Here is a 22,265-nt window from a genome sequence, read left to right on the forward strand (position 1 = left end):
TTCTCCTTCGCTGCGTTTTGAAATCCCCATTCCAAGAGGACTTTTTGGAGGCTGACCTTACAGGATCAGTATTTTATTAGTCCGCCATAAGTCAACCCTTCAAAAATGAACTGATGACGTGTTTAGTAAGAGGAAGGCAACAAAACAAAACTTTGGTTCCATGTCTTTAAAGAACCGAACCATTCGGAAGTCATGTTTCAATTAACAACACAATGCCAACTGCAATACGCTCAACTTACCATCAAGAAGTGTCATCGATTTTATTTAAAAATTTTAATTATCATCAGCGGTTTAATTATCATCAGTCGTTGCCATAAAACTATACGAGGCGATCAGTTTGCCATAATTTTGTCATTCAGACTGGTGGTGGAATGATGAACTACTGATTGTCTAAGGTCAGCCAAAATGGCAAAACTACAGGGGTAACTAGGGTATTTTCTTGGCAATGACTGCCAGATCGGTGAAAATTTAAATTTTTAAATAAAATCTGACGGTTTGGCTTGATTGGTGATATGTCGATTGTAGCCCAGTTGTGACTATTTCGTTAATGGAAATATGACTTCCGAATGGTTCTGATCTTTAAATACCTACATGAAACAAAAATAACAAAAAGTCGCCTTGTTTATACGCCATCAAAAATGGATTAATAAAATACGGATCGTGTAAGGTCAGTCATTGAAATCGTTTTTTAACGCTCACGAGCTTCGCAAAGTGTACCGTTTGAGGTTTGCGTCGAACCGCGAGCTTATTTGCTCCCGACAACCCGTGTCCGTTGGTGGGTCATTAGTTGAAACACATTGAGATGAAATGTCAAACCAGGAAATAATTTTTTTCAATACCGAAAAGACGAGACGAATTTGCTGAGATAGTCATAACATTAAATTACATGACATGACGTTTCGTTTGGAAATCACACAACGCGCTCCCTACCAAACGGAACGACTTTGGGCTCGTTTGTCTTCCGTGCACACCGCGATGTTTGCGGGTATCATTCAGACGCATCTTATGTCAGATTACTTAATGTCAAATGTGAGTAGATTGTTGAAGGCGCGGGAACCGCCGAAACCGATGAGATGGCAATTACTTTTTGTAAGAATCGTGCTGGTACTTTACTCATAATGTGTCGAGGACTGCTGCAGTGTACACAGTATAGCGTCTTGTGTAAATCGCATGGTTGTATGGATTTAACTATATCTATTTACAGGCAAACTGTTTCAGTGGCTTGTTCATATGCAGCTAGTTCGAAGTCACTGGAAGATCGTTTAGGACTGCCTCCAAAGCCCAAGAAACCTCTCACCCCATATTTCCGTTTTATGAAAGAAATGCGGCCAATTTTGATAAAAGAAAACCCCACCGTTCCACTGACGGATGTGGTAAAAATGATAGCCAAGAAATGGGAATCGGTTGATGAAGTTGAGAAGGCGAAATTGCAGGATTTATATAAAAGAGATCAAATAACCTACATAGAACAGCGAGCAAAGTACGACAGCAAAATCACCGAAGACCAGAAACGCGATTTGCAAAAGCTTCGCCATGAAATAGCCGTGGCGAAAGAAAGACGGGCTGTTAGGAAGCGAATAAAGGAATTAGGACGACCGAAAAAGCCAGCATCTGCATTTCTGAAATTCATTGTTGCGGAAAGGGCAAAGACAAATGTTGACAAGCAGTCATATAAAGAATGGCATCGAAAAGTATGTGAGAAGTGGGCGAGACTCTCGGAGGATGAAAAAGAAGAGATGAAGAAGCAATGTAAAAAGGAAATGGAAGAATACAAGTAGGTTTTCATATTTATTGTTTATGACAATTTTAAATTTTCGAATTCCAAACGATCTATCCATCGAAATCCGAGAGGTTTTTATATATTTGGCAGCTATATAGCGGTTATTGTTTATAGCTAACTAGTCACATTTGGTAGTGATAAAAAATTACATGTCTCCATATCAATTGGAGTGCAATTACAAACACCCCCGAAAAGGAATAAAAAAAACCTCAACCACATGGAAAGTGTGGGGAAACTTAAGATATTCGATGAACTAAGTAACAAAAAAATCTGATATGGGGAATACTAACGCTACAATTTAAGGGTATTAAAACATCTAAATAATAAATAATATTCAATTTATTATTTGGCTTCCTTCCTGTCAAATGAACAATGTTAGCTGTTCAACTCAATATTCAAAGTATAAAAAAAACAAGGAAAATGTTAACCACTACCTGTTCACAAACAAAATTGATATCGTCTTCCTTTAGGAAACACTCCTTAAGCCCGATGATAAATCATTTTTTTCAAACTATTATTCCTTTTATGTCCGAATGGCTCAGTGGTTAGAGCACTGGGTTGTTATACGGAAGGCCGCGATTCAAATCTCGCTGGTGACAGTGGGATTTATATCGTGACTTGACGTCGGGTACCAGTCGACTCAGCTGTGAAGTGAGTACCTGGGTCAAATCAGGGTAATAATATCGGTCGAGCGCAATGCTGACCACATTGCCTCCTACAGTGTACGGTGGTATAACGTTGCGGTCATGAATGAAGTGCTCTAATACACTTCAAGGCCCCGATCCAATTTGAATTGTTGCGCCAACGATTATTATTATTCCTTTTATAATAGGCAGACTAATGGATTCGGCGAAACAGCTCTCCTCTTAAATAAAGCCATTGGAATGAGGAGAGTACAAACGAAATACTCGTTGCAAGATACCCTTGTTAAAAATAAAAATCTCACACTAGTTCGTGTATATATGCCCCCTGATTTGAACATCAACCTGGTCAATAAAGAATTCAATACCTATCTAGTTGAGTTGTCAGGTGAGGACAACCTCATTCTGATTGGGGACCATGCCCATAATAAAATATGGTGCAGCCAAAAAATTTCAATAAAGGACTATGGTTGGACAAAACAATTGAAAACATGAAACTATCCCTACTAAATTCTGAGTCGCCATCTTCCAGCTTCGGGACAGGTAGCTCTCCATACTAGACCTCACCTTCTTATCTCCGAGATCGTTAGTTTCAAATTGGGGACTCTGGATAATTCAAAAAGCAATTCAAACCACAAAATAAACAGTTTTCAGATGGTAGAACACTGAGTGGTTAAGTAACACTATATCAATCCACGGAAATTAGAGAAAGGCATTTCGGGAATCATTCACTTTACTTCAATTGGAGATCTTGAATCCAAAATTAACGGCTGCATAAAAAAGGTGACCTTCGACAAGCTGGGAGCTAGACACACCTCCAAAAACTGGTGGAGCCTTGAACTAAAGAAACACTTTGACAACAGGAACACAGCCAGAATTAATCTAAAGACCCTTGGCTCACCGGCCAATTACGCAGCATACTGGAGGTATGAGTCCATATGGAAAGTCGAAGTGTACCAAGCCAAAAGGTCTGCATGGAGCAAGAACTGCTAAGAAATCAATAAAGACCGCTCCATCTCTCTCCATCTTAACAAAGAAGACTGGCACTTGAGACCAAATGGAATGTGGCACCTTTCTTCAACATATCATCGACAACACAAACAATACTATTTATTTATCATCCTCCAACAATCTTTAATGAAGTTCATATCTCACCATTAACCTAAACCATTATTAAACTAAAGATAAAATTCCTGCTCTTAAAAATGCTACCGGAAAAAGTTTTCCTAGATTCCTGCTCCGAGCAGGGCCACAAAAAAAAATAATTATATCCTTTATTTAACAACACGTTGAGAGAAAACGCACCGACTAGTTTATCAATTTTCAAGTTAAATGCCAGACAATAATTATGTTTTGTAGCAACACTTAGAACAGGGAATTCGCGGCAACTGGGCGAGATGTTATTGCATACTTCTATTTATGCATTCATAAATTCTGACTAAACGTCTTGGCTGTTTGCATTTGTCCAGAAATGCGGCAAATTTTTTCCAGGCGGTATCTTCTTTTTTTAGGTCTAAATTTTCTGTATCTGGCCGAGTAGATACAATCACGTACACTTTATTTTTGTTGTATATGTGTGCTGACGCATATATAACTTCTGTCTGACCGAAAGGATCCACCATGGAAAATTTGTCTGGAACATCGGCAGTACTCACTAAGGCAGGACATTGCTAGGCTGTTTGAATCAGCATGAGCAGACGGGTGAAGAATAAAGTTCAGAGGTTTACAGAAAATACGCCATCTCCAGTGAAACACTCTTAGTTGAAATTTTGGACACACTAAAGCAGAAACTTTCTGTCGTATGCAACCGACTGCATACGACGATATGGCGAAAGTCATTCCAGACGTAAGTCTGTTCCGTATAGTAGAGATGATCAGCCGTGATATTCGGATGGAGTGTGAATTAAACAAGTGTCGAATCCAAGCTATCCGCAACGGTCCTCACGAGACGCATGCCGGACATAACATTGACGATCTCCACATCTAAGTTAGGATCGAGAGAGACTTCTACTAGTACCAAGGAGTTCTGCAAGGAACCCATGCTCGAGTTGGTGATCTGAAGGATGCTCTGCTGTCCGAATTCCTGCGAAGCTGGTGCTGAAATTGTATCACTCGGGGAAGAATGAGATAAGCGCGCTGAATGTATTCGCTATCCCTTCTCTGGCTTATGCATTCGGAATATTGCCGTGGACGAAGACCGACCTGGAAAACGTCCAGCGGCGGATGCGGACTACTATGTCCAAATTCCGAATGCAACATCCGAACTCTGTCGTGGAGCGGATGAAGCTGCCTCGTGACAACGGAGGTAGGGGCGTGGTTGATGTGGCGGTAAAAAATCATCGCTAAGTCGACTCTCTGCCCGCTTATTTTTACAGCAAAGAGTAGGCGAGCCGCCTGCATGCGGCTGTCTGTAAGGCAGACTGTGGGCTGACTTCACTTAACTTGAAGGATCGATCTTTCAATCCTCTGAGTGGGGTGAAGTCGGACCAAGAGCGGATCGATGAATGGAAGTCGAAGGCAATGCACGGTAAACACGTGAATTGTCTTTGGCAGCCATTTGTCGAACAGATGGTTGTGTGCTGCGGAGCTCTTTGCTGGGGCAGAGGGATTCATGTGTGCCATTCAGGACGGCGTGGTCGCCACCCGAGCTTATAAAAGGCTCATCATGAAAGAACGCGTGGAGAACGACCAGTGCACAAAGTTTGGTTCGGCGTTAGAGACGTTAGACCATCTCATTTCTGGCTGTACTCTTATGATCACGGCAAGCAGTAATTTATAGTTCTGCTTATAGCATGTATTGGGACCGGCAAGTTCTAACTGATGGCGGCATAACGCACAACAAGCCTGACCTACTGTTAGTTGACAATACGGCTCGTTCCGCATATATTATTGAAGTTGCTATTCCCTATAATAGCAACATTGAACGGAAAACGTGGAGAAGGTGAACTATGAGCCACGGGCTCGGGAAATCAAAGAAATTTGGCATATCGAGCGGGTGGTTGTAGTTCCCATAATATTGTCAGTTTCAAGTATTACACCTAAATTCCTCACGGCTTCTCTTGATATCCTGGGACTCTCACACAGTTTGGTTCAAACCATGCAGAAGTACACCATTGTGCATATGTGCTCGATGTTGCGGGGAGTTCTCGACGGATTCTAACACTAACCTATCACCGGCCGATTGTGACATCTCGGAAATAATAAGAATCGTTGGCGCAACAATCAAATTGGGTCAGTGCCTCGAAGTGTCTTGGAATACCTCATTCAAGACCTACAGGATTGTAGTACCTTAAGGATACAATTTGGTCAGCATTGCGCTCGCCCGAGATTATTACCCTGATTTGACTCAGGTACTCATTTACAGCTGAGTCGACTGGTATCCGACGTCAAATCACGATACAAATCCCACGGCCACCAGTGAGATTTGACCGCGATGTTTGCATTTTTATGTATTTGCAATTCTTTAATTTTTTTTTGTGTTATGTACATTGTTTACAATTATATCATCCAAAGTTATTTTTTCGTTAAAATTTAGTTTTTTCTAATTGCTGATTACCGGTTTGTATAACGTTATGGTTGTTTATGTCAATTGTCTTGATGTGTTCGTCTATGTTTTTTCTAGCTTGGTCGTCCATCGTCCCAAGGTTTTGCGTTACGTACTAAGTTAATGAGTCTTCTTTTCTGTCTTTTGTCTAGTGGTTTCAATGTGTTAACTTTATTAGTTAAATGTTCAAGTTCTGTTAATATTAGGGATTTGTGTCGTCCGTTTAAATGTTCTGCGTTAATTTTAAATTCATTTATTACGTAAAGGGTTTCTATACAATATGAAGAACGATGCTAGATTTCATCGATATTTCTGCTTTATTTAGATGTATTTGCGTAAATCCAGGACTGCCGCTAATGTTTCGTATATTTAGTTGTCCGTTAGTTGGAGTCAATATCATAAGTAGTATTGCGGATATCATGAGGAATAAGTGCAAAAATCATCGGGTATTAAAATACGGTTTTATTGAAATGGTCGTGAGATATTGTATGTTGATGAAGATTTCAAGTATTATTTTCTTTCGAATGTACGAAATGTTTTCTTGTGTGAATCAAATTTGGCGATGTTTAGAAATATTCTCAGCGATACGCCAGTCATTTGTATTTACCTGTTGAGGTGTGCCCACGGGCTGTATCTTTAATAAAGGTTGATGTATCGAATGGAATTCGTCGCTTATCCATGGGTTTATTCTTTAAATACTCTTCTAAAGTTTCCAAAATTTATGAATTGGGTGCTCCTAATGAGTCATAGAATTTCCTTGTTTTGTTTGGGAAATCAACTATGGAGATAATCCAATGGTTTCGCTTGACGTGTATTGGTATCAGTAATCATAATCGAAAATATTTACATTCCTTTTCAATTTTTTAATGGATTGGTAACCTGAATTGAGAAGGCGTGTAGCGAAAAATGTATTCATTACGAAGACTTTGGGTGAATTTTGAGAGTTACTTTCTTTCTTCCGTTCGACGATTAATTTGAAAGAAAATTCTATTGTTTTGTTGCTCAACCATTTATTATTTTCTCATGTTTTGATATCGCGTCTGGTGATATCCATACAAAGTTTAAATGTTAGCACTTCGTCATTTGGACCTTCGTTTATTGCTGTATTGATGATTGATAATTGTTCTTCGGTAAAGTCTGGAAATTCTATTCTATTGTCGGGATTGTGTTCATCATTGGGAAATATATTGAATTTTAAGGGTCTTTTAATATTACTGGGATGAACATTTTGAAGTTTACCTTTAACGAATCTGGGTTGATGTTTTAATCTGGCTGCCTTTCTTGTCCTTTTGTGGTCCTATTCTTCGCGTTTTTTATTTGTTTTCTTTAAGTTTGCTCTTACTTCGTCAAAATTAATTCTGTGTGATTGCACATCATTTGTCGTTACAATTTCTTACTGCTTGTTGCATTATTCTTTTGGTAGAATATTCTAAATTGTTCTATGGTTGTCTCATGTAATCTTTCCACCCTGCGATTACGGTACTTTTATGTGGCTTTGTTAGGTGTAATTCTGTTTTCTGAGACTAGAAACTCTTTTTATTAAAACACCGTTGAATTCGTTTCCTGCCACATTTTTTTGTGATTTGTCTATTCATACAAAATTTTCTTCAGGTATTTCAGTTAAAGTTACGTGGTTCCTGTCCGTTAGAAAGTAAGCTGCTCCGAATTTTGAAAATTTGTCAATAATTGTGAGAAAGGACTGCTTCGTTACAGTGAAAATATCTATTTGAATTATCTGGTTGATAGTATTCGTAATTTCAGAGATAATATATTTTGTTTTTATTGGCCTACGGTCATATTCCACAGCTTGACACAAGTCACATTGGTTTATTACAACATGAATGAGATCAAACAATTCCGGATAATATATTTTGAATTTAATTTTGTTGAATGTCTCTTGAATTCCAGAGTGCAAACTTTCTTGAAGGTGGTGGTTCCGAATAAATTCCGATGGTACCTTTTTTAAGGTTTTTTTCACAGAATGTAGCCATGTGGGGTATCAAATAAAAGGTTTCAATTAGTACTTTTCGAAACTTGTTCAATATTTGATATTGGGTGAAACATAGGCTCAAAATATGACTTCCAAAAAGTGTAACAGGTCTCGTTTTGAGAACCTATCCAACTGAAAAATCTGAGAAAAATCACAGTGGTGCATATGGTTCTGAGTGTTGGCCAACTATAAAGGAAAATGAACGGCGTCTTGCGGTAATGGAGACGAAGATGCTACGTTGGACTAGTGGCGTCACACGTTTAGATCACATCCGAAATGAGGATATCCGCGATCGTTATGGGGTTGCACCGATCGGGGAAAAATTGCGAAAGAGGCGCTTCTATGTTATGGTCACGCAAGTCGTCATCATCATCATCAACGGCGCAACAACCGGTATCCGGTCTAGGCCTGCCTTAACAAGGAACTCCAGACATCCCGGTTTTGCGCCGAGGTCCACCAATTCGATATCCCTAAAGGCTGTCTGGCGTCCTGAAATACGCCATCGCTCCATCTTAGGCAGGGTCTATAGACTTTCCGGGTGGGATCATCCTCATCCATATGGATTAAGTGACCCGCCCACCGTAACCTATTGAGCCGGATTTTATCCACAACGAGACGGTCATGATATCGCTCACAGATTTCGTCATTGTGTAGGCTCATCGTCCATCCTCATGTAGGGGGCCGAAAATTCTTCGGAGGATTCTTCTCTCGAACGCGGCCAAGAGTTCGCAACTTTTCTTGCTAAGAACCCCCGTTTCCGAGGAATACATGGGGACTGGCAAGATCATTGTCTTGTACAGTAAGCGCTTTGACCCTATGGTGAGACGTTTCGAGCGGAACAGTTTTTGTAAGCTGAAATAGGCTCTGTTGGCTGACGGCAACCGTGCGCGGATTTCATCATCGTAGTTGTTATCGGTTGTGATTTTGACCCTAGATAGGAGAAATTGTCAACGGTCTCAAAGTTGTATTCTCCTATCCTTATTCTTCCTGTTTGACCAGTGCAGTTTGATGTTGTTGGTTGGTTCGTCTTCGGTGGTGACGTTGCCACCATATATTTTGTCTTGCCTTCGTTAGATCATCAAAGTACTCAACCCATCGCTCCAATATGCCCATTCTGTCGGAAATCAGATTTCCCTCTTTATCTCGGCAGGATGACCTGTTGGTAAAACTTCCGCGCCTGGTGCGATTGCTCCCTGTATTTTTCTAGTTCGCTAGTTACATTCATTCCGTTCCGTTGCTAGCTTACATTCATCGTCAAACCAGCTGTTCCGCCTCCTTTTGCGGCTGGGGCCAAGTATTTTTGTGGCCGTATCCATGATAACGTTCTTCAGGTGATTGTGAAGATCATTTGTTGATGCTTCATCTCCAGGTCCTCTGTTGACTGCGGTTATTGCGGAATCCATTTCCCTCTTATAGGTGTCGCGGATGGCTGTGTTATGGATGGCTTCAATGTTAACTCTCACCTGATTGTCAGAGGGGATTCTAGGTGGTGTTGTTATTCGAACTCGGAGCACCATGCCAACGAGATGTTGATCCGAGTCTATATTGGCCCCCCTATATGTCTTGACATTCATCAAGGCTGAGAGGTGGCAACGTGGTCAATTTGGTTGAAAGTGGCCCCGTCTGGAGAGGCCCACGTATGTTTGCGGACCGCTTTCCGCGCAAACCAGGTACTTCCAACAACCGTTTTGTGTGACCCTGCTAATTGAATAATCCGCAGTCCGTTATCATTTGTGTTTTCGTGTGTACGGGAGCCAACGTATCGCCTGAATACGGGCTCCTTCCCCACTTGGCTGTTAAAATCCCCAAGTATGATTTTGATATCATATCTGGGACAGGCTTCGAGGGTTCATTCTACTGCCTCATAGAAGGCATCCTTCTCCGACTCTGCAGTCTCCTCTGTAAGGGCGTAAACGTTAATGAGGCTTATATTTTCTCTCGCAAGCGCAGAGTGCATAGCCTTTCACTTATATTTTCAAATCGGAAAACAGCAGGTTTCATTTTTTGGCTGACTAAGAAACCTACTCCGAGCACATGTTTTACTGGATAGCCCCTATAATATATGGTATAGCGGCTCTTCTCCAGGAAACCGGTCCCTGTCCATCCCATCTCTTGTAACGTTGTTATATCAGCCTTATATAGCGTATCGGCTAGCTGCTCAGCAGCATTCGGTCTATACAAGGAGCGCACGTTCCATGAGAAAATGCGCAAATTGTTATCCGTTGTTGTTGCCGGGTTCGTCGTTGTAAAATCCATCCTGTCCGAGGCTCCTTCCGTTGCTTCGTAACATCGGTTTTCCGTGTAGGATTGTCAGCCAGTTGGTACATTTCGTCCCGTTTTTATGCGCGGGAGACTCGCCTTCATCCTTCTTCGTCTGCAGTTTTTCATAAAGAAAGAACTCCCAGCTATCACCACATGGAGGTGGAGATAGGGGCTACAACTTTGAGGCTCTGGTGGTTGAGCTGTTGGTGTTGGTCCAGCAGGCGTTTCACAGGTTTTATGTTTCATCATGGGTACCAATCCACGTTTCGCCCTGGGACCTATACTACTCTTCGACCGCCACTAAATATCAATATCTTATTTTGAATGAATATGAATAGTCTGACATGCTAAATATACACATATATTACGGGCTACGTACAAATGAGGTAGTTCTGCACTTCACGTCGGGGTCACTTTGGGGAACTGTATTCTCCAATAATTCGAAATCCGTTTCTGAATTTTTAGAACTTGATTTATCTAACCAATTATCACAATTTGATCACAGCTCTCTATAGCGAATTCTAATACAAAAATACTGATTCTCTGGCCCGTGGACAAGACTTGAGTGCCGGTGAGACAGTTGACAAAATGTTGTTATTGACATTTATTTCCCAGTCCCATGTCAGACTGTCAGCTGTTCTCTGTGGCCATGAAAGTGGTGGAGACGAATCCAAAATGGCGCTCAGTTTCGCGGCTCCGATGTGCCGCCACATTAAAGTAGTATTGAAATAGTATTGAATTGAAAACATGCATGGAAACTTCCTCGCATAAGATGATCACAAAACCTTTATACCTGAAGCGCCCAGCTTCCCGTATTCTGACTTGTTTGTATATATTTGCTTTACATTTGCTAATAATGTTGAACTCATAGCGTCAAGCATATGTAATAAACTATAATCGATAGAATACTTGGCAGAGCAAATTATTTGTGTAAATGGTTGCTGAAAAATGGTAGGTAATTGTATTTTTCGTCGTCCACAGACCTTCCAGCGTCAACATGACTCCAACTCCTAAATTATTATTTTTTTCCAAGATCACAGTATACGGTGAATGTTTGATATTGTTTTGAGCTTATTTGTCGGAAAATCGTCCCCCACATCTGCACCTAACTCTCTGGCCAATCAGATTTTCTTTAGATTCGTCCGAGAAAATAAGCTTCTTCCAATCTCCCAAGACCCATGGCTGTTTTACAGGTCTTTAAGATTTCAACTCGTGTCGTTGATCTCTAAGTGTTGATGCAGAATGGATCGATACACTAAACATAATAGTTTTAAATGAGTTTCACCTTTGGTGTTAAGAGCACAAGACAGTCCTGGATATATTCGTCCACTCTAGTAGTGTTCTTTCGAAAATTTTTAATAAATGAAAAAAAAACTACCCAATGAATCGCAATATGTTCTGAATAAGGCATGAACATTTCAAAGAATTTTGTTGGATAGATTTTGGGCTATGGTGGCAGCCGTTTCAAGAAAAACGCATTTAAAAAGTAGGATGTGGTTTTTACTCAAAATCTTAACTGACCATTAATCTGCTATACCTAGTCCATAAACCTTAGGTTTCGCCAAGAAACACATGTACAGCCTTGGCTTGAATGCTTGTCTCTTTAGCGATTTATTACGGCGATCGACATAAATCTGGCATGTGACTTATGACGTGTTTAACACTATAATTTCCGAATGACTCCGAATATTAAAAAATCTCTTTGCCCATATATTCTACACTATATCTAGATACATTTGATGCCAAGAAAAAAGTTCGATACCGCGGATCTGACACATGACCCCCTTAAAGGAACAGCTCGCCGAGTGTATAAGCAGGAATATTTTGAATTCTCTCTCGTACAATAGGGGAAGTACATATAAAAAATGTTTGCACATAAAGGAAATTCAAAATTTGTATTATCTAATGCGTTCAGCTCTTGATTTCCTAATTCGTTGTAACAAAATTTAGAACGCTATGGGCACAGCAGTACTGAACAACTGAATAACCCAGCCGAGATTCGTAAAAAAGTCGAAGAAATTATCTTTCACACAGCCTTGTGCAAAAATAGTTGAGCTGTCCGAGTTGTATCAAGGATACACAAATCAAGCCAAATCTCTTTTCTCTATGCAAAGAAATTCAGGTCCGTTAAAACACTGTCGCCCTTTGGCTACATTATAGAAATTAACGCTATATCTATGTTATTGGTCGATAGGAATTGAAATAATTCAATACTTTTGAATTTGCCCCTAGTATTCCAGATAATCTACTTAAATTATAAATTACTAATTATAAGGAAATTTGAACGTGAATTTGACCAGAACATCAAATTGTTTATCAATTAATGTAATAGCTCGTGCCATAGCAACAAAAGTTCTGGAGTAGAAAACAAATCGGCTTTCGAATTCGATAAGTGTAGTATTCGGCAATAGGCAATGTTTGTTTGTTTAGGGTGTGCGTAATATATATGTCTGTAATATGTACATATATCTTTTAATATGAAAAAAATATGAAGGAATATTTTGGGTTCTTAGCCACATACGAATGGAAAAATTCGCATAGAAAGTTTCTCATAAAGATGAACAAAAAACTTTTATACCTGAAGCACCAACTTTCGGTACTCCGATTTGTTAGCATTTTTAATTTGTTGTTATTAAAATTTTAATTTTAATGACGGCGCGATGATTCAGGGGAAAGAGCGTTAGCCTCTCAATCTCGCTGCTCTGGGTCCAACTTCCAGGTGGTCATGGGTGTCCTGTGTTTGTCTCTTTTGGTGTGAGCTTACCACTTGTACATCGTTAAGTGTGATGATAGTGAAACTGAAGCATAATCTGACTGTGTGGATGCCCACACCCTCCACCAAGGAGTGAACATAAAACACTAAATTTCTAATCAGTTATTCCTCCCGGGTCCATTTTCACCACTTGCGACTATTGATACTTTCTCCATTTTATTGATTACTTTAACTCACTCTGAAAATTACTGATGAAAATAAAATCTAAACCGTAAATGGCGCCGACAAACTCAATCCTGGTGTAATCGTACTTACTATCGAATGAAATGAATTTTTATTGTTGCTTTCTACATTTAAAATTCAATAAAAGTTAAAAAAAGATAAAATAATATGATGCAAATGATATGGTTAACAGATTTAAAAAAAAAAAACAAGTCGGGAAACCGGAAGTTAGACGCTTCAGGCATGAAATATCTGCATATATTAGGTCCAGGAATATCCATAATAATTTCGAGTGCAATGAAAATGAGGATGCAGATTCTTGGATTAATTGATTTTTAATATTATCGCTTGGTAATAAATGTCGGCCGCGTATGTCTGGCGTTGGTTTACGAGGCGACTGTCTAGTGCCAATATCCATACACTGGCTACAACGATCCGAACGATATTTGGCGGACACATGGGAACTATGAAATCTCACACATACAGGGGGTGTGATGAATTTAGGTCAAGTTTAAAGGGGGTTCCCCATAAATACAAAGGGGGGATGTAAACATTTTTTTCTAATCGAATATAGAGATATGGGGTATAAAATGGAAAGTCTCGATTAGTTCTTTCCGAAAATGATATTAGTTTTAACGTAAATGGTAAGATGCGCGGACACATTTTGAGAAACTATCCAACATAAAGATCTGAAAAAGTCAGGGTGATTGATTATAATGATGATGATTATATGAAAGCGGCTTAGGCTTAGAGCCTCAAAATATATCCCATTCCGATATCTGCTCAAACAGACTCACTAATAGTATATTATCAATTTTTGAAAATTGACCGAAAGAAACCTCCTAATTTCCTCCTAGGAATACCAGCATAGAGCACAATATCGCGCATAATGATGCCAAGTTTCATGGAAATCCGGCTATCAGTATCAAATGGATAGCAGTTTAAACTTATTAATTTCGCACGAATTTACTGCATCTTAAACCATACAAATAAGATTCTGACATCATTATTAATGAGAATAATTGTAAAACAAAACCTTATTAAAATCGATTCATTGTCTGCCTGTCACTCTCCAAACGGTTATATTGATTCTGGCGAAACTTCGTGGACATATAGGAACTACGAACTCCTACACATACAGCGACTGACATAAATTTAAGTGTAGTTTATGTTATATATAAATAACTATATTATCAATGCAAAATGAGAGTGCATAGTAAAAATGTACGAACTTAAATTAAGGCAGGATCTATTTTTAGAAACTAACCAACTCAAAAATCTGATAATAATCAGGGGATATCTTTCCTCATCCTGGGGGGATGAGGGGAAGTTATCCCTTGGTGACAAAAAACCGGGCGCCTCTTGTCCACCAAAATGTCGACCAATTACTTGTCTTCTTACCATCTACAGGTCTTCACTTCAGTTCTGTGCGCGAACAGCTCAAAACATCTTCATGTTCATAAATAGATAAATAAGCTGTGGATCAAAAAGTATACGCAAAAGGCTTCCGAGGCTGTAAGGAACAGCTTGTAATCGATACGATAGCTATAAAGCAGGCTGTTCACCAAAAACGGAATATCTCATCAGCCTACATCGATTATAAATCAACCTTTGACTCCATATCACATTCGTGGTTACTATAAGTGTTACACTTGTAAAAAATCAACCCGAATGTGGTTTTTCTCCTGAGAACAGTGATGAAGAATTGGAGCACGAAGTTATCGGTATCCTCAATAGATGGGTAAGGGTAGTTCTTCCAAAGAACAACATGCACGATAGAGGGGCCGAAAAATTGTTTGTCTTGAGTTTTTGTACTCTTGTGAGGAACTTTACTTCGAAGAATAGCCAATCCCACGGGGGTAGGTCCGAACTGTAGAGTGGGTTGCGTACAATTTTGATGTCGTGCCTATCCAAGCCATCGACTATAGTATAAGTCACGTGGGATCCCGCATTGTTATGATGCAGTGAAATTACTTTGACATTCCTTTGTCGTGTTTTTTTCTTGAAATGACGCAGCATGGTGTCACAACAGATTCGTGGCTGTCTGATGGATTTCATTTTGATACAAAAATCCCTGGGAATAAAAGAAGAATCACGTTTAAATCCCGGAGATGAGTACTGAACAAATATGTTTGTATTATGAAAACTATCACACTCTAATCTGTGAACCGATCGTAAGATTTCAATCAAACTTTCCAGTGTTATGCTCTATATTATTGTTTGCACTCATGCATCGTACTTCTACGATAGACTTAAAGGGGCTTTTCCTGTTAATTTCTAAAATATCGTAACATACAGTTATTAATGTATTTTGAAGGCTAGATTTCATATAGATGCATTATTGCGATTTCTTTTCAGATTAATTGGTTTGATAGATTCTCACACCCCTGTATTCCCCTCGATATCAGAAATAAGAACAGTTTGTTTTACACAAAACCTTAAAAAGGCATTACATATGAACTTATGCTTATACAAAGGGCAAATATTGCTGGTTAAGAAAGGACAAATGTTGGAGCTATTCACATCTAACAAAATTAAGTGCAGTGAATCATCAGTAAGGAAATTTTTGGCGAAATAATTGAAAACAGTGAGTTTAATGTGCCAGTCTGGCACGTTCAAGGAAGACGAATCAGCGTGATCACAGGAATTTAGTCCAAATATCTCTGCATTCGTCCAAATATCGTGCAATTGTTATAAATCTGCTCCAGAAATTGTGGAGCTAAATATCCGCGAGCTTGGAAAAGAGTGATTTATACAGGGGAAACTCGTTTCGCATTACTAAATCAGTGCAATGAGAGAAAACATTGGTCAGCAGATGATGGGGTTAATGTAACTTTGTTTGACAAAAGCAGAAAAAATTTAATTGGTCCAGATTTGGGAGTCATGGAGCGACGAATGAATGAACAACAAAGTGATGAATGCGGGAAGAGTACTATAAAGCATGCCCCATAGGAATTACAAGGTATCGTTTTGGAGAAAATATGTTACTGGGGTCACTTCCAACAGCGTTGAGATCTATGTGATCCACTGCTTTTCTCTTTCAGCCAATCTTTGGCTAATTGGAGTTTTCCACTAATTGTCAACGTAATGAAAGTTTTTGTAATTTTACCTCATATATGTATGTAATTAGTGATGTTGACATTGTGTAAAATATTTAATAACATGCAACGTCATGCAAGCCGAACAACAAACTTGAACCCCTGGGAAAGTTTAGAAATTTTGAGAGAAAACGCGACGCGAATATTAAACACGGACTCGGGTAACTGCCCTTCGAAACTAATAAGACCCACCGCGGTAATTAGCAGGTAATTAGTTCAAAAGTTGTCTCTTGTTTATTAATTTAATGATACTTGTAGTCTTCATATACAAATAATAATAATCGTAGTCTACAAGTATACAATGTGCAATTCACCCAAAAACGTTTAAAATAATTCTAAGTGATTATGATAATATAACATAGTAAGATGGAAAAGCAATTACAAAGATTACTTAAAATTAACGAAAAAAAACTAAAAACGAATCACCGATGTTTGAAGGAGTCGCCTGCTCCCTCCAACTCCAACGTCCTGTCTACTCCCTGGCCGACTCGTCCTATCGCCGGAGTTGTATCTTTAGAGGCGAGTAGCTCTCTCCGCCTACGCAAGTGAATATCCTTTTTTGGTCTGTAAAATAAAACTGCTTATTGCCTAGCACTTACCTCGTTTTCCGGGTCGTATCCTCAACCAAACTTATTAACTCACAACAACAAGTGCCTACTTGCTGAAAATGACTTATCAGATTTTATGAATTTATTTTTATTAGGATAATCGAGAATTTTTTAATCCTTGGCTGCGCTATCATTCCGAACAATGATTTTTCATTCTAATTGAATTGACCTTCACGAAACCCAAGGATGTTGGAAGGAGTGCAAGAGCGAGATGTCGCTGGCCATTAGTCGATTCTCGTAAACAACCGATCTTTAAGAGTATACACAAAGAGGAAGGTGTACATTTTTTCTCCAAATATATTTTGGTTGAGGCACACCAATCCGTTCATTATTTGAAAGGTTTCTGTGAGTTTGCTTATTATGGTAGTTTAGGCTTCCGTTTGCACGTTTATGAGAATCGATTCTAAACGATCAGACAGTTTCTGAAAATGGTTTAAATCAATCCTGTTCGATTATAGGTAACGAATTTCCAATTTAAAATCACTTGCCTTCGTTACTGTGGATGCTATCCAGATTCGTTTTTATCACACAGGGGAAGAGGTATTCGAGATCATTGCACTTCCTGGGACGCGGCACGCACTGCACTGTGTTCCCTATTGTGTAAAAATGATGCGGCTGCAAGCGTCAGCCTACAAAGCCCTTCTCATCTGACTTTTGATAGGCTAAATGCACGCTTCATTTGATTGTGTGAGAGTATCCATAACAGGAACAAAGAGGAATGATGAGAGGGCACTTCCTTGATGAGCCCCGACAGAGACACCCAATGCATGAGTTCTTCTAGCACTAGGTGCATGCTTTCTCGAGATCCAGAAATGCAATGTAAAGAGAGCGATGTTTCTCACAGCTCGATACAATGTTATTTGAACGATTTCACAAATACAGTTGTCAAGAATGCGTCCAAAAATGTTCATGGTATGGGACAGCAACCAGACCACACCGTAATTTGAACATTCTGTTGGACTACCTTTCTTTTTCCATATTGGAACTGTGGTGCTTTCTTGTCAGTCAGATTGTGTTCTTCCTTCCTCAATAATCCGATTGAAGGTTTCGCTGAGTCACAGTAATGGGTCTCAGCTCGTCGCTTTCCAGAGCTCAGATGCTATGTCATCAGGTCCTGTTGTCTCCCCCGATTTCCTTCGTTTTGTTGCTTTCTCGACTTCAGTTGCGCTAACAGGTGGAACTGCTATAAATGTCGGCAATATTTGTGGAAGCAGAGGATGAATAAATTCTTCCATTGAAATGTGTTTGAAATATCCGCGCCATCTATTTGTCGTCTATCGGCTTGTCGGTCAGTAACTAAGGCACCGTTCTTGTCATTAACGCAATAGAAGTGTTCGTTAACCTGTGTGCATTAGTGTTGACTTTTGACAAATTGATATCGATCCTCTTGCCATCTCTAGTGTCCATTTTATCATAAAGATCTTTGTAATGGGCCGCTCGGGTGACAGCGATCGCTTTCTTTTTTTCCCGGTTTGCATTCTTGTAAATTTGCCAATTGGCCAGCGTTTTATCGTCAAGAATATAGAGAGGCGTTTCTTTTCATGGACCTTCATTTTAACATCGTCATTCGAACGCCAAGTATCGCGGTTGATGAACCGCTTACTTGGCTTGGTTTCTAGGAGGCCGCTTGTGGATCGCGTCTTTAATTTGGCTCCACAATTCTTCTACATTCGTAATGGTTGGTAATCGCATAAGTGAGACAATTTCTTCTTTCTTCTCACGAAATCGCCACCATTTAATGCGCGGCCAGTCGGCGTTTTATGAGTACATAGTCGATTTGCGTTTTACTGTTCCCACTATAAGATGTATTCACACGTATAAGGCCATGAGTGTCCGCAAAATCAACTATACGCTCGCCACCCTCATTGTGTGCTCCAAACCCACATGTCCATGTCCACGCATATTACAGGTCTTTGCATCGACAAGTTTCCAGTAGGCATCAGATCAACTTGTTTGTGGTGCGTGAATAATGCGATTAGATGATATAATGGTAAGCTTTATCAGCCAGTCATCGAATCGTTCAACGTCTTTAACGACATCACGGAAACCCTCCGTTCTATGTCGCTGCTTTTGGCACTGAACCATGGGGTTTCTTGTAAATCGCAGATATCAATGCGTTTTTTCCGAATAGCTCTTGTGAGTTCCTCGATCTTTCGAGTAAGGGTGTCTTAACGTCGCCCATGCGTGAAGAACCCTTGTCCATTTGCCTACAGGACCCGGGGCCCGTCCTGCTGGATCGACTGAGGTGAACGCCCTATCATTTTTCCGAGGCTTATGTTGAGCCATAATCCACGATCATTTTATTTGTAACGACTTTAGATGCATTTTCTTGGTCGGCCTATCGCGGTACCTATCACCAAGAGAGATCAGGTAGGATTTAACAAAGAAGAAAACACCAACTACACTTTATTTCTCTTTCCTTGATCTCGGCTTTTTTTTGTTTTATAGAAGATAGTACAAAGTACTATCCAGCATGCTATGCAAATTACATGGCGGAGTTAGCGCAATCAGTAGAGTATTTTTATAATTGTGATTTCTCGGAAATGAAATAAACAATAATTTGAATTTTTTTTTAATTAAAAGATGAAGAATGAAATCAAAATAAAAGGTGTATGTGGTTGTTGATGTGGAACACGGGGTTATATTTGATTTGATGTTGAAATTTCCCTTTTTTGAAACTTGATCCAACTTCTCTTGTGTTTTTGACTAAACCGTGAATCCGAATTAGAAAGTGTAAATATTGTTTTATTTAGAACACATGTAGCTATGGCCGAACTAAAATTAATGGGATTGGTTGAAGAAGAAAAGTTTGGCAGTTTAAAAAAAATACAAAATCTCCCGCATTTTTTATATAAAACACCGAAAAAAGTGTTAATACGGAATCAAACAAATCGAATAAACAGCTGAGCAATCTTAGAAAATCTCCGCAATAGCGTGGTGTCACAAAAAAAATGTGTAAATACAATTCATATCAAACAAGTCTAAATACCGGTAGCTTGGCGCTTTATGTGAGCAACTCTGTATGCATGTTTTTCCCTTCGTACATAGCTAAGAATGCAAAATATTCCGTCATATATTGAAAAATAAAATATGCATATGTGCATACATATTAAAGACATAAACATTGTGCTCAAAATTTATCTAACGCATCTTCACGCATTTCCACTTTATTCTGTGTACGAAACCATACATACGTACACACACTTCCATTTTATTGAACATTACCCGCAAGTTTCATTAGCATATACATATACACACATATGTCTGTTATCATTAATTGATACTCCCATTCAAATAACCAAAAAAAAAGCTAAAAAAGAAAAGCGAAAGTGTCTCCATTGACCCACGCCGTTCATATAAATTCACTTTATACATTTAATAAATGATGTCCTATAGTATAGATGAACTTAAGGGGGGTTTTCGGGTAAATTTCCAAAATATGATAATATACTATTATTAACTTTATTTGTGCAGATAACGAAAAGGGGTCAGTTTCGGAAAGAACTAATCAAGACCTTTCATTTGATACCCCAAATTACCATATTTTGTGAAAAGAAAATTCACACCCTCCTTTCGCATGTATGAGGAGTTCCCATTCAAAATCAACATAAAATGGCGTCACTGGCTGCATGTAAAAGGAACACAGGCCACGTGTTCTCACCAAATTTCGTTGAAACGATTTTAAAAGGGTTTTGTTCCCACAAATGCTTACAAATATGCGCTTGATCTGACAAAAAAAAGTATTTCGAAGATACTAGCAGTAGTTGCTAGTTTCAGCTTAAAATTTGGAGGGATGATTCTTGAGACTATACTCCAGCAACTTTGTAAATAAAATAAGTGCTGACTGAAAAATCCTCTTCACCTTACATTGGAAATTTTTTAACTTCGGTTGCTTTTTTTTCAATATTAATTCAATTTTGATTTTGTATTTTTTAGGCAACAGATATCAAAATGGGAAGAAAAAATGGTTCGCATGGGCAACATTGATGTCGTTCGTCAAGAAGCTATGATAGAACCTTCAATTTCGCAAAAAGGAAAAGGTTCAAAATTAACGTCATCTGTTACGGTGAAAAAAGAATAGGGACTCGGGTGCCCCCTATCGGTAGACACTCGTGTTCGTTCTGTCAAACAATCATCTTCAACATACGCTTTACTCAGCAATGTAACGATCGGAAATAGTGGAGATCAGATGAAAATAAGTAAGTCATCAATTATCGATCGGGAAGATTCACAGAAAAAAAGGAAATTTCCTATAGGGGGTACGGGTGAAATAAGTGAATTGAATAATAATCGGAACGCTAAAAATATGTGTAAAAAGACTTCATCAGATAAAAATAAAAACGAAGATGATTTCAAGAAAGGGCTTATGGATCGTTTAAAGTCAGTGTTTAAATGGTGACCAACTATTTTCTGATACAATTCGCTGAAGTAGTATTTTTTAATGATTTGCAAAAGAAATTTGTAAAAAAAATATCTAATAAATGGAAATCTACTTGAAAATAAGTTTCATGCCAGGGTATTTTATTCAAAAACGAAGTTGGAACTCGATTCTGGTTAAATAAAATCGGTACATACAGTGTCGGGAAAAAGTATTCGCTCCAAATTCGTTATGTATATGCGTACTAAAAATAATTTAATATACAGAATAGGACAATAACACAACCAGGAAAACAAAGCAATTATTTGATTTACGGAACGGAAAAGGGTATTCACTCTCGTCCAAACATATGCAACAAACAGTCCTCTTCGGTCTGTACTGATGTCTGATGGCTAGCAAAAACAGATACATTTTCGGGGAATCCCACATAACTAACTTTGACAAATTGTGAGACCAGATTTTAGATCGGCTACCGCCAATTAAAAATTTGGAGAAAATGGGCCGTAAAGCGAAAGAAACCACTGCCGAAGATCGATAAATATTAATAAATTTTCTTGAAAGTGAAAAACCACTCAATGAGATCGCAAATATAGTTAATAGACGTAAAAGTACAGTGAAAAGTGTTTATGATGCCCAAATCTTGGAAAGTGGCCGTCCATACAGTTTAACTCCCCCCTGTTGAAGTAAAGAAAAAGGAAGCTATTGGATATGATTATTATTTCCAACATGACAACGATCCAAAGCATACGGCTTGCGACGTTCGAATGTGGATTTTGTATAACACTCCTCACAACCTAAATACTCCAACACAGTCCACCGACATCAATCCCATAGAACATTTACGCGATGATTTAGAAAAACCCCTTCGACAACACGAAATATCTAAGAAGACAGATAAAAACTGCACATACAGTTGTGTTATTGTCCTATTTTGTAAATAAAATTATTTTTGGCGAATAGCGAATTGTTTTTGAGAAAAAAGGCAATTTAATGACCTCATATGAATATATAGGTGCGAATAGTTCGTCG

The 22,265-nt window shown here is 38.9% G+C and overlaps 1 protein-coding gene across 1 annotated transcript; it reads left to right on the forward strand.

Annotated features, from left to right (window-relative positions):
* Positions 1-993: 993 nt before the first annotated feature.
* On the forward strand, positions 994-21,363 carry LOC119661576 (transcription factor A, mitochondrial). Its single transcript, XM_038070975.1, has 3 exons — positions 994-1,147; positions 1,205-1,774; positions 20,795-21,363. Exons 1-3 carry the CDS (start codon positions 1,074-1,076, stop codon positions 20,937-20,939), a joined length of 789 nt encoding a protein of 262 aa, XP_037926903.1. The 5' UTR covers positions 994-1,073; the 3' UTR covers positions 20,940-21,363.
* Positions 21,364-22,265: the final 902 nt, after the last annotated feature.

The sequence above is a fragment of the Hermetia illucens genome, chromosome 1, assembly GCF_905115235.1.
Source record: "Hermetia illucens chromosome 1, iHerIll2.2.curated.20191125, whole genome shotgun sequence".
Lineage (NCBI taxonomy): Eukaryota > Metazoa > Arthropoda > Insecta > Diptera > Stratiomyidae > Hermetia > Hermetia illucens.